At 44.2% G+C, this 12,703-nt stretch overlaps 1 protein-coding gene across 3 annotated transcripts in view; it reads right to left on the reverse strand.

Annotated features, from left to right (window-relative positions):
* Positions 1 to 12,703, reverse strand: part of thoc5 (THO complex subunit 5) — a 78,566-nt gene that overhangs the window by 3,848 nt on the left and 62,015 nt on the right. For all 3 annotated transcript variants that reach the window (XM_075686289.1, XM_075686287.1, XM_075686288.1), the window contains 4 exons: positions 7,459 to 7,667; positions 5,891 to 5,994; positions 3,747 to 3,834; positions 679 to 794 (listed from right to left, as the gene is read on the reverse strand). In XM_075686289.1, coding sequence (XP_075542404.1) covers positions 679 to 794; positions 3,747 to 3,834; positions 5,891 to 5,994; positions 7,459 to 7,667 — 517 coding nt within the window. The remainder of the gene's footprint in view (positions 1 to 678; positions 795 to 3,746; positions 3,835 to 5,890; positions 5,995 to 7,458; positions 7,668 to 12,703) is intronic.

A 12,703-nucleotide genomic window follows, 5' to 3' on the forward strand; every position in this document is an offset into this window, starting at 1 on the left:
TCGTCTGTCTTGTTTCAACACATCTCCGACACTTTCTAAAACACATGAACGAGGTTCTACTGTAAATGCATGTAAGCAACAGCGCCAAAAAGGACACGTGGGGCCATGCTTTGTCTGCTGAATGGGGTTCTACTTTGTAACAAAAACACATTGTGAAATAAAGTGGATGGGCTGCTTTGTTTACTTCAGGCGAGTCTTTCTTTTTACTTGCTGGCAATGCAACACAAAAATTTGGCAGACTCAACTGTAGGTGACACCTACGTAATGTGCAGCATTATGATTTGCAGAGAACGGTTGTATTCACAGTGTAACTTTTGTGAAGCAAATGGTTAAGTAGAGATTACATGCTGTAGTGTTTATATTTACCTTAAGCAAGACAGCATGTTTGCAATGGCAAGATAATAAGACTGAAATCACACTAAAACCCAGTCACACATATCCAGTGGCCCCAGGAGCACAAAACTTAAGACTGAACTGTCACCGAGATCCGCCTACGAAAATGGCGAGATAGGCTTGCCTGCCAAAAAGTGGCTGGACTCGAACAAGAATGCTTCCCATTAATAACAACTGCTTTGTAATTACCTCCCACTCCCTATCTTACCTTAAGATAAAGAGCTGCTCGCATGTGCAGGCTTGTCTGTGCGAGGCTCAGTGCACGATAAACAATGTGCTGCTTACCTTGACCGCATCATCATCGCGGCTGGAGCACTCCTCTCGCAGCTGAAGCACCAGCAGAAATAGGGGTGCCTCCCTAGGGTAGTTGTCACGTAACAGCACCAAGGCCTTCACCATGGCTGCACGCAAGAGAGAAGGGGTTGTAAGAACAAAGAAAATATATGTATACAGTTAGACGTCGATATAATGAAGTCGGTAAAATCGGTACTTCGTTATATTGAAGTTAAACCTTTTGTTAAATTAAAGGGACACTAAAGGCAAATAAGAAGTCGACGTGGACTGTTTAAATACCATTCCAGAAACCTTGCAACGCTTGTTTTCGGCCAAGAAAGGATTTAGTTTACAAGAAAATTGCATCTGAAGGGTCCGAATACCTTTTTAGAAATTCAGATCTCCCGCCACCCAACCGGAGGAGTGGTGATGTTGCATAAGCCATCACCGCCCTTTGCTGCCGTCTGTGAGTAAAACAGCGCCCTGCAGACAGCCGCACCGAGCCAAGATGGATTCGCCGCCACAGCTGCTTTTTGGTCAAGTGGCGTAGACTGTTCGGGCATAATATGGAAGTTGAATTCTCTGCTACTTGCAGTTTGTGCGAGTTTCGCGAGCCAGCAAAACCAGTGCAGCAGTGCGCTATCGGGAAAGTACTGGAACGCGAAAACGTGGGTGGTGCAGAGTCGAGCGAAAACTAAACACTTCGACCGCACGTGTCATTGTCAAGGGTAATTTCAATTTGTTCTTTCTTCTAAAAATGAAATAGGACTGCATAAGTAGCATTTTATTTCATCTTCTAATACAATACAATGATCTTTTTTCCAACGAGTGGTTGAGTACTAGTGAGAGAATTTAACTGAGGAGTGCTTCTGTCATCACGCAAGTGCTTGAATGTCCCAGGGGAGTCTCTAATCATGTCCTGCATTTACCTCAGTTTCTCGATTACTAAGTCCCTGTTCGCAATATTATTAACGCCTTAGAGATTCCCAAGCACTAATCTATAACTTTAGCTTGACTTAATGTTTGCCTTTAGTGTTCCTTTAAGTACAGCTGCCAACGAATATGTCTTACGCAAAAAGGGCCATATTATTATTCAAATTATAGGACAATTGGAAAAACCGAATTTGAATGAAAAAAAAATAGTATTTTGTTGCATTCGAGAGTCGGCGACCAAACATACAGTTTAATGCTGTGTCTACGATGTCTTCACATTGGAGTTGCGAAGCGAGGCCTGCAATACCTTCGTGTGTACTTTGTTGCCGTGACTACTAGTGTTGCCTGCAGTGGGACGACGCTATCATGAAGAGCACAGGCAGAGCGGGAGTGAATGCTTCATCTGCCTCTTGCTTCGACATGTGTCTGAAACTGGAAATTACACAACCTCCAGCGCTAAATGTGCGGGAAGACAGTGCACACGAAGCCATGGACATCTCGGCACTGCTGGTCACCTCTAAATTAATATCAGGGCACACAGGCAGGGTATGCTCTCAGTTGCCCTTTCTATGTTAGTTTTCCACTTTAGACACACAAAAAGTGGGTGTATGTTTGGTTCAGAGGGCACGTTTGGATTGGGAAAATAATGCCAAATGAATTAGCGGTGTGGTGTGACATTTTTTTCTGCATCTGGGTTAATTTGACCCACCAGATAATTCTATCAGCTTCGTTGGTACTGTCAGGGTCAAATTAACAGAAGTCAACTGTCTTAAAATCGTGTATAAACACACTTCATTACACTGTAGATCAGTATACATGGCATTCTATGAACAAACAAGTTATAAAAAGTTAAGTAGGACTTCATTATATGGGAATTTCATTATATCAAGGTTTAACTGCATTAATAAAGGGCCCCGAAGCAGAAACTTGGTGGCCCTTTTAACAGCGGCAGCAGTTCTGCCCCATGGCTTTTGTATACCTGCCAACCTGTGAACTCCCAAATTCATCAAAATTCCATGAGCATTAGAGAAGTGGTGGTATGGCGGGGGAGGGGAGGGGGACGCATCCTGCACCAGCAGCTACTGACAAATAGCAACACATTGTGTTTAGATCACAGTGACATTTTCAGTGACTTAGCTCTTGCTGATTTCACCTGCTTCGGCAATTTTCCGAAATAGACCTATCACTGCAAGTCATCTGTGTTTTATACAGTGCCTTGCGTGGCAACAACAGGGTGGTGCAGATGCCATTGCAATTTCATTCTTATATGCATTTTCTTTTTTGCAATTTTGCACCTGTCCCATCTTTCAAGATCTTCCAAAACATTTTTGCAAACAGAATTTCTTTTTCACAGGATTAACATAACATTTGAAAAATCATCGAATGATCCCAAATTCACAAATTTACAAAATGTTTGGGAGAGTTGGCAGGTGTACATGTACTTTGAAACAGCCTGCTTTTATATGACTTGTTGCCATAACTTGTTGTTATGGTTACCTCATTGCTAACCTCGTGCATAGTTAGAAGCCAGAAAGAACAGCATCTTCTTCTATTAAAGACAGCACTGGGACTCCTGTTCGGTGGCCCTTACTCGTATTTTTTCGAAGCTGGCTTCAAGCAACACCATATATTAATAAGCAAGGGTCACAACCTTTTTTCTAATGTTTGGGTCCAAATTTATCAGTTGCAGCCCATACGAAAACAAAAAGTAAATAAATGCATATTTCCTTTAAAAAACAAATGCTTGTGCTGCTATATGCAATGACTTTAGAAAGTAATCTCCAGCTTTGTTTGGAAACTTCAGTCATCATTTCTGGAATGTAGCCTCAGAGCTGAAGCAGCTGGAGCATGGTTTACAAGTAGCCCACTGTTTAAAGGTGAAGCCATCCTTGGACTTTGCACAGCACAAACAGTCGGCCAATGAAAAAAAAAAGAAAAGAAAAAAGAAAACAGGTTTTTTATGCACTTGGAACATGAACCGGATGTTACAGCCGACTGCATCCGCACACATTAGCTTCTCTTGTAATTCTGCTGAATCCAGCCCTTTGGTTTTCAGGATTAACTAAACGACCATGCAGAACAGGACGGCGGCATTTCATTGCTGATATGGAGCATTTTCCTTGTTTCTGCAAAGCATGTCCTCATACCAGATCCCCGGCGAAGCACAGCCTGGTACACGAGCTCATCCCCTCGTATTAGGCCAAGCTCTTCCATCTCCTTGTGCGATGGGTGGCTCTGAAACGACAAAGCGACATCTTCTCAACGACCAGTGGATATGTGCAGTACCTGAGAATACAGCACAAAAGAAAAAAGTTTTTTTAAAGAGAGGCTATGCTCCCTTGCCATGGCCAGCAAGTACCTGTGCTCGCAACTTCTGACTATGCCCCTTTACTACTAATAATAAGTCTCTAGTGTCAAGCTTCAACAGATCCGGGAAAAAAACATGCGTAAAGGTTTGCGTTTTCTGACAGCTCCTTTGCTTCACTCGTGTCGAAACCTCACCACAGCGCAGCCCAGTGTGACCCACTCCGCCTAAAGTTATACAGCCAAGCCTCATTGTGACAAAGTCACATCTGGTAAAAAATACCTTCACTATATCAGATTTTTATCACACTTCTATACACTGTTATTAATAAAAACATTCACAATCAGACTAGTGCAAGAAAAACAAAGTATAAAGGCAGGTAAACTCCTGTCGATTTTGATGGCCTGTTGGTTGCTTGCCGCGCCAATACGTAGCACGTGTGCACCTACAAACATGTACTTTCCACTGGCGTTAACATGCAACTATATGATCCCATGGGATTGGCACATTACTTTGCTGACTGTATGCAAGCCAAGCTGCCACCTAAGACGTGCATGTGTGTCCAAATGTGCCATTTTGATTTTATCTTTCCAAGTACTTGACATTTTCACTACCGGAAGCCATATTTTAGGCTGCATGTGAACAAATATTTGCTCTGTTATAACCAATGTTGCCTTGTATCAAGTGCTTTCAGTTTCATTATAGCAGTAGAATATGCATGGCTGACCAAATTTCAGGATTACTGTGATACATTTGATCATTCTTTATATTTGTGTCCACTACACTCATTACATCAAGGTCCGGCTGTACAGTGGACTTTCTTTAAACGGAACCTCAAGGTACCAGGGAAATTGGTTTTGTTTATAGAGAGTTCTATTTACTGAGAAACAATGCTTGAGCATTGCATGAATACAAAACCAACCAACCTTGAGGATGGTGTTCAGTTCAAGCAGCAGTTCTGTTCCACTGATTTCCGCTTATCAAGATTCCAGCGTACTTATAAAGCAAAACTCACAGCAACGACTAGCACAGCGAAAATGAGTATCAGGGAACGAGGGCTTACACTGGGCTCACACTAAACACAAATGTCAAGTCAAACTACATTTGTTGTTCCAGAATGCAAAAAGCATTACTTTTACTGAACAAAGACTTTTCTGAAGTGAGAAAATGATGTACCTAAATATGGCATGTGATTGGCACTAGCAATTTGAAGATGTATGATATAATGAGAGCTTACCTCCTATTTATAAATTGGTAAGTAAAGTAGCCAAGAAGTGATAACAATAAGATAACTACAATGAATGTGATGCATGGCTAGCTCTATAAGGGGCGAGAGGGGCCAGCTGACCTCCCAATATTTTCTTCCCAATAGATTTTAAAGAAAAATCTATTCCTTCGTTTCTTCATTTATGTATTTAGATGGAATGATTTATTGACTGATTGCATGTATTTATGTATAGAATTGCGCAAGCCAATATTTTAGGCCCAAGCAGTTGTGGAATACAAAGGTTTAGACTCAAGAACAATACATAGAAAGGCTATTCAAAGTGTGAACAGTAACAATGCTACACAAGGAGTTTAGTCACAAGGTAACTTACAATACAGGCAACACTACAATACTACAATGAAATCAGAGAAAATCATCAGCGGTAATGCAAAATAGCTAAATGAGTGGAAAGAGTCACCAGTGGTAAATAGGCATATGAAAATTACAGCACGGTGTGAACAACACTCTGTCACTTGATTCTGCATTCTACTTTTGTTCAAAAGCATGATGCGCAATCTCGCATGTGAGCCATTTCCTTTCTTTTACTCTCACCAAAGAACATTTTCCACGAGGGCATGAGTCAAAACAATGCCTGTGCCCTGCCACCAAGCATCAGTCACGAGAAACCCCACCATGCTGGCCAGACTTCATGATTATATTGGCAAAACTAAGTAGCGAGAAGAGACGCATCCAGAGTTCAAGGGACGCTGACTGCTCACCTCAACGTCGGCATGGGTCACCTGTGTCCACTGCTTCAGCACCGAGGTCACTTTGCTGGGAAAATGATCTGCCAGCAACGCAGGAACTTGCACCAGGCCTTTTTCTGCGCAGTTTGTACAGGCAAACAGTGTGAGGCAGGAGTTCAGTAACAGGAACACTACAAGCAGTTCACCGGAGAGTTTAAATGTGAGAAGTGCAACGAACGGGACGTAGTACTTAGGACAGCATGACAGCAGGCACAGATCTCTAGGGGAGGTGGCTAAATGCCTTGACCCTAACCGCAAATTTCGGTTACCTAATCCCTCGTAAAAGGCAGTATTGAACAGCTTGACTTCGCTATTCATATCAGAGAGTATTCTGTCTCTGGATTTTGCACAGGCTTATTAGTTACAGTATCAAACAGCTTCACTTTGTCATTCATATCAAAGCGTACTCCGTCTCTGAATTTTGTACGGGCTTATTAGACTGTACAAAAGTATGCAGCCATTATACTGACAAACGCTATGTGCATTCGAATGTACTGGCCACCTTACTTTTAGCCCTTTGAGGGTTCTGCGTTCAACGTGTTCCGCATTGTAAGAAAACTGCTCTAAAATCTGCTACAGACATCACATTGACAAAATGTCAGATTTATTTTGTTCACGGAAGACTTCCGAGTCAGAGGAAATAAAAAAAACTAGAAACTGCGCATAAAAAAGTTTAAGATGTGCAAGAACACAGACTGCACTTTTGCGCTTTTTGCACTCAGAACGCCTCTTGGACATTTGAGCTTGGCCCTTGAAGACTACAAGCACAGCATTGAATGGTTCTGCTTCACAATTTGTGACAAAGTGACAAAGAAAACTACTAGTGGCCTTTAGAAGAGGCTCCATGCGGTCTATTTGTGGTCAGCGGGCTTATATGTTCGTGATTTCACTTATCTTGAAATTCCGCTTATCTTGCAATTTTTTCTTTTTTGTACAGCTTCACATTAGTGGGATCTTAAAGTACTTGTGTCTAACTCATGCACGATACTTGAAACATCTTTGCTTGATCAGTGTTCATTTAAAGCAAACTAAGCATCTTGAATTCTTGTTTACAAACACTGGTTAAGTTATCACAAGGACTCTGAATATGGCAAATCAGTTCCGTGGAAGCTTTTGCAGAACTGACTGGCCCCATCCAGTGTCTCTGTTCTTTGTGTTGACAATTAATTTGCCCTCACTGTGTGACCTGCTCGTCTCCTGGTTATATGAGATGGTAGAGAGTGACTGCCCCGGAAAGGCATTGGTCCCTGGTTTGATCCTCTGACCAGGGCGAATTTTTCTTTGACTGCAAAGCTTCCTTTCAGAGTTGCCAATATGGATTTTATTTGAAGCCTCAGTCAGGCAGACGACAATTCTTTCTTTCAAGTTGTACAAAATTTTCAAATAACCTGCACTTATGCATTGGTTAGTCACCACACAAGTTTTTTTTTTAAGAACCCTGCCATGCACAGTATGAATCCTTTCGTTCTCACCTAACAGAGCTCTGCTCAGAAGCATTGTGAATAAACAGATGGCTTCAGTGCCACGGCTGTGTTTCTCACCTAGGGAAAGAAGCTGCTCGTAAAGGCTAACACGGGCTGAAAAGCGGGCTGTGATGGAGCGCGCAAACTCTTCCACGAAAGCCCGTCCAACTTCGTGGCTGGCCACCACAGAGGCTCCGGAGCCCTGCAGGAACTCCAGGCCTGCGAGGCGCTGTGCCCAGCGATAAGCCTTGCCCACCTCGGCCACTACTGTGGAGAAGTCCTCCAACCTGCAAAATGGTCATTAGTAGGCATGTGCGAATACTAAATAGTAGATTCTGAATCGAATAAAGAAAAAGAAGGCCAAATATCGAATCAAACGTGAAATATCAGAAAATTTTTCACAAAGCTTGACGCTTACAAATTTCCGGCAAGAAAGTATGGTGCTGCATATGCTTGGGATTCTCCTAGCATTGCATAACTAGACTATAGCAAGCTATCAGTAGCATAGATACATAGAAATCAATACATACAGTACATTATACTCTTATTAAAGCAAACACCAAATTAATATGTCAGCAATGATTACAGCTCAGTTCTAGTTTATGAAGATCTGGAAAATATTATTTTTATCAATAGAATTTCTGTTGAATAGAATCAAGTGCTTTTTTCCCTCTAAAACTAATGAATTACTAACGAATTAGTGATGCTCTCAGTTTAATAGTAAAGCTGTATTTTGTGCCAATATTTTATTTATTGAATACAAAATTTTGCTTTCTAGCTTTTCTCCAAAATGCAGAATGGCAATCCCAACTTTACGGCAAGTGGGTTATCGCAAGGTCAATCTGCGCAACAGAAAAAAGGCCTGCGCATGGTGCCAACAGTAAAGAGCAGGCGCCGTCCACTCCATTTCATTGTCAGGGGCAACATGATTGGCCACCTGTCAAAGATTCAACAGTCTTCATGGTCACACCAAGTTTGCACAATGCTACCCCAAAGTGGAGCGACCGCCAAAGGGGAGCAGTGTCATGTTCCATACAATATCTAAGCAAGTGTGCAAGGATCCTATCGCGCCCAGCGCACTGCTGTATGCTTCGAGTGCACGTGAAAGTGTGCACTCGAGAATGATGGTGGCTTGATGACGTTCCCACGTGAGCAAGGGGAATGGTGGAGAGGGGAGTGAGTAACATGGTCAAGCATGTGCAAGGGCAGGGGGGCGGGGGGGAGTGAGGAAGTGGGCTGTCAAGTTGATGTGCACCTCTTTTTCTAGTGTGGCTGTCAGTGTGGCTGAGAGCCTACACAGCCCGCGCGCCCTGTTTTGGAGGTAATCTGCCCCGTATGAAAAGACTGGGAGAGCTGAGGTGGTGTGGCACAGTGCACTGTCTTCCTGTGTGATCAGTGCCAGAGGCTGTGTAACCTCAAGTGGCAGACAAAGAGTTCACTCCCCGTTGCCGGCACTTTTATGATAGCGTTGTCCCACTGCGGGCAGCACAATCCGCCGTAGAGGCGGTACAGATGCAAAAGGGTGGCAAGCTCCGCTTGGTACCGCCAATGTGAAGATATCGTCGACACGGCATGAAACCGTACCTTTTGTCACTGGTGCTCAAATTCAACAAAGTGTTGTACTTTATCACTGAAATTAACTTTTTTTCCAACAGATTGATAATTTGAAAAATTTTGCAGCCTCTGCAATACAACAAAAATCCATCGTGGGAGGGGGACGGGACTGCACCTATTGCATGAAAGATCAAGTTTTAATATAACGAAGCAAACTGCCGACTTCATTATATTGAGGTTTAACTGTATTAGTTTGCTGCTGCTCGAACTTAAGGAAGACCTTTAAATACTGTTGCATTAGAGCATTAAAGAAATGTTGACCCTTCTTATTGTCAGAGTTGTTGAACATCTACTACACACTTCTCGCACACTAATCAATCATGAGTGACAGAAACACTTATCAGATAAAAAATTTGATACTAAATTTGGTCTCGAAAGTGTCGACCTGGCATTGACATTATATTGACATCAAAACACAAGGCAAAATTTTCTGGCACTGTGCAGCATTACAACTAAGTGTGACAATGCTGATGAAAAAGCTAGTACTACACACTAGAGCACTGCACGGCCTGATTTTCCGGCCTGGGCCTGGCCTGGGCCCGGCCTGGGCTCGGCCCACTTTATGAATCCCAAGGCTGGGCCAGTCGAGCCCAGGCCCATGATACCAAGCCCAGTCCAAACTAAGCGTACATGACTGAGCCCAGCCCGGGCCCCGACCCAAGCCTGGGCCCTGACCCAAGCCCGGGCCCCGACCCAGGCCCGGGCGTTCTTTACTAAGCTTAGACCATGTAGGGTGTATTGGGGGCACGCTAAAGATCCTCTGGCGATCAAAATTAATCCTGAGTCCTATGGCATGCCTCATAATCATATTGGGGTTTTGGCACATAAAACGCCACAATTCAATTCAACTAAGCTCAGCCAGGGCCTGCGTGTACATGACCAGGCTTGGCCTTTACGTATATATATATATATATATATATATATATATATATATATATATATATTTTACATACAGAATGTACCGAATGTGTCAGCCTTGCCTACTTGAGGTCTATCAGCTACAATCTATAAACAATAAAAGACCAAAATTTTTGTTTCTCCCATGGGAACATCAGTGACCTGGCACATTGCCTGTGGTGTTATTTCTCTGCTGGTGCGCATGCAAATTCCTTGATAGCACAATTTCGTCCTATGAGGACAATTAGCATGTGAATTTATGAGTATATACGGTCGAACAAACATAACAATATTCAAGTGCCCCAAAAATTACATTGTTATAACTGATAATTGTTATAACTGGGTCGCATGAAAAAAAAAAATCAAAATGGGCGATGGCATAGCAGTTCCCAGAAAACTATAATGGCGAAGAGGCCAGCTCTCCTCCCCACCACGTTCCTCCATCCATCTTCTGATTGTGTTGACTTGTTTAACTGTTTAACTCTGGTTCCTGCGCACTCCGATTGCGTGTTGTTAACAAGCTGCGGCTGTCGGTGCTCAAGAATGGCACTGCTATAACTGCAAAGAGGAGTCACGGGCGGCAAGCGACATACGAGCTCTGCCGAGGCATCGCTTTGGTGGCCCCAAAAGGTGCCTTTTAAAAGATGCGGGAAGGTTGCCATGGCAGCATCTCAGCTTGAGAAATCCAAAAGAAATGCTGGGACGTGATTGCCACAAGCATCTCGCTACATACATTCCACTGGCTTGCACGAGAAAGCCGCCTTGCTTTCTTTACGCGAAGCTTGCCGACATCCTTCTCCAAGGCATCCGGCTGTTCCACGTAGTGAAGCGGAAGGTCCTTCACGAAAACAAGCCCATGAGGGACTGAATTGTCTACAGGACCTCTTGCGGAGACAATTTTGAGGCAACCTGCCCTACCGCATCATCGCTGCTGTCGTGGCCATCACTGTTGCTATCCGATGCAAGCACACTCGCAACGATTGCCTCATTGGTTAAAAGCACTTACTTTTTAAATCTATAGCAGTGCGCTTTCTTTTCACTGGCAACGTCGTGCATTGCCCATGATCAGCGGGCGGATCAGCCATCTTCCTTATGGCGGCAAGTCAAATGAGGCTGAGAAACAATGTGGCCAAGAACGACTTCGACGCAACGAACTAAGACAAGCGTGAGCGACTTAATCCGTTAGCACAATTGTGCAGAATGAGTACCATAGAATAAAGAACCAACAGCGATGGCCCAGTGAGCAATTACAAGCAATCTGGGAGCAGTGCCATGCAGTACCGGCAGTGTTGTCAGTGCAGTTGGCGTGGTCCATTCGTGTCTTGGTGTGACGCAGAGCTATGGGCGCAGCCCATTCGTGTTCGGAGGGGTGGAAGGGTGATGGGAGAGACGCGCACGAGGCTGGCATGCATCTCTCATGGAGAGAAGTGCGTGGAGGCAGCTGGGGTGGTGGGCGATCGTGCAGTGGCTCACATTTTCCTTTTTCTTTTCAAGAATTTCGCATTCCCTTACCTTCCAGCCCGGACACCCAACAGCCAGACTTCATCACTATAACCAATAATGCGGCATGGGGACATTGTAGTAAGCGGGTTATTTCCCTATAAAAAACGCACAAAAGTTGATGGTGCTACAGCTTTTCATTGTTCTAATCGATATATTGTTAAAACTGGTATAATTATAAGTGAGTTCGACTGTGTGTGTGTGTGTGTGTGTGTATGTATGTATATATATAGGCCAATTCACGAGCCCTAGTCTGGCCCGGGCCCATGGCTTCAAGCCCGAGCCCAGCCCAGCTCCATGGCTTCAATCCTGGGCCTGGTCCGGGCCCGCTGAAGAAAGCTTCGGACAGCCTGGCCCGGCCCACAGGCCGGGCCCAGGATTTCAGGTCTGCCCGGGCACATGCAGTGCTCTACTACAAACAGTTGTCCTGACTGCGTTCGCATCTGGCAGCTGCAGCAATTGCAGGAATGGGGCAAGACAATACAGTTAAAGCTCGATATAACAAAGTCGGTAAAATCAGCAATTTGCTTTGTTATATTGAAATTTCGTTGTATTGAAATTCGACCTTTTATGCAATAATGTACCGTCGCCGATCGATCTTATTTTAAATGGGAAGGGGCTGCAGAATTTTCCGACGTATCGGGCAATTGAAAAAAAGCAAACTTGAATGAGAAAACAATTCATTTCGATGAACTTGGGAGTCTGGAACGAATGATGCGGTTTCATGCCACGTCGGCGATATATTTAAATAGGCGTTATAAATTGAGTGAAGCCAGCCACGCTTTCGCATGCACTCTGCCCCACGGCTGATAGCATCACCCGCAATGGGAAGCTTGAGATTACGCAACTTCCAATACTAAATGCGCTGGAAGACAGCTTCCACGATGCCACGCTGTCTCGGCACGCCCGCTCTTCGTACAGGTGCAAAAAGCAGGGTGCACAGCTGCGTGTGCACTCAGCCGTGCTTACAATCATGCGCAGCCACAGCAGAGATGTGCGCCGCAAATCGAGACATGCAGAAACTTACACCCCCCCCCCCCCCCTATTCCTAGTGCCCTTGTGTGCACTTCACTGCGTTACTAAGAGCTCGCTCCCTTTCCCCTTTTTTTTCCTTTGTTTGCACAGGAAGGCGGCACTCGTAAAGCCAACATCTTTCTTGTCTCACCCTCGCACAATTTCACTCGCATCTAAAGCACACAGTGCGTTGGGTGCAAAAGGATCCTATTGCACTTGGGCCTTATACGGAATATGATGTGTCTCCGCTTTGGCAGTCGCTCTTGTTGCACGGCGCATAATTTGAGAGGCACATTTA

This window comes from Dermacentor variabilis, chromosome 3 (genome assembly GCF_050947875.1).
Source record: "Dermacentor variabilis isolate Ectoservices chromosome 3, ASM5094787v1, whole genome shotgun sequence".
In the NCBI taxonomy this organism is placed as follows: domain Eukaryota; kingdom Metazoa; phylum Arthropoda; class Arachnida; order Ixodida; family Ixodidae; genus Dermacentor; species Dermacentor variabilis.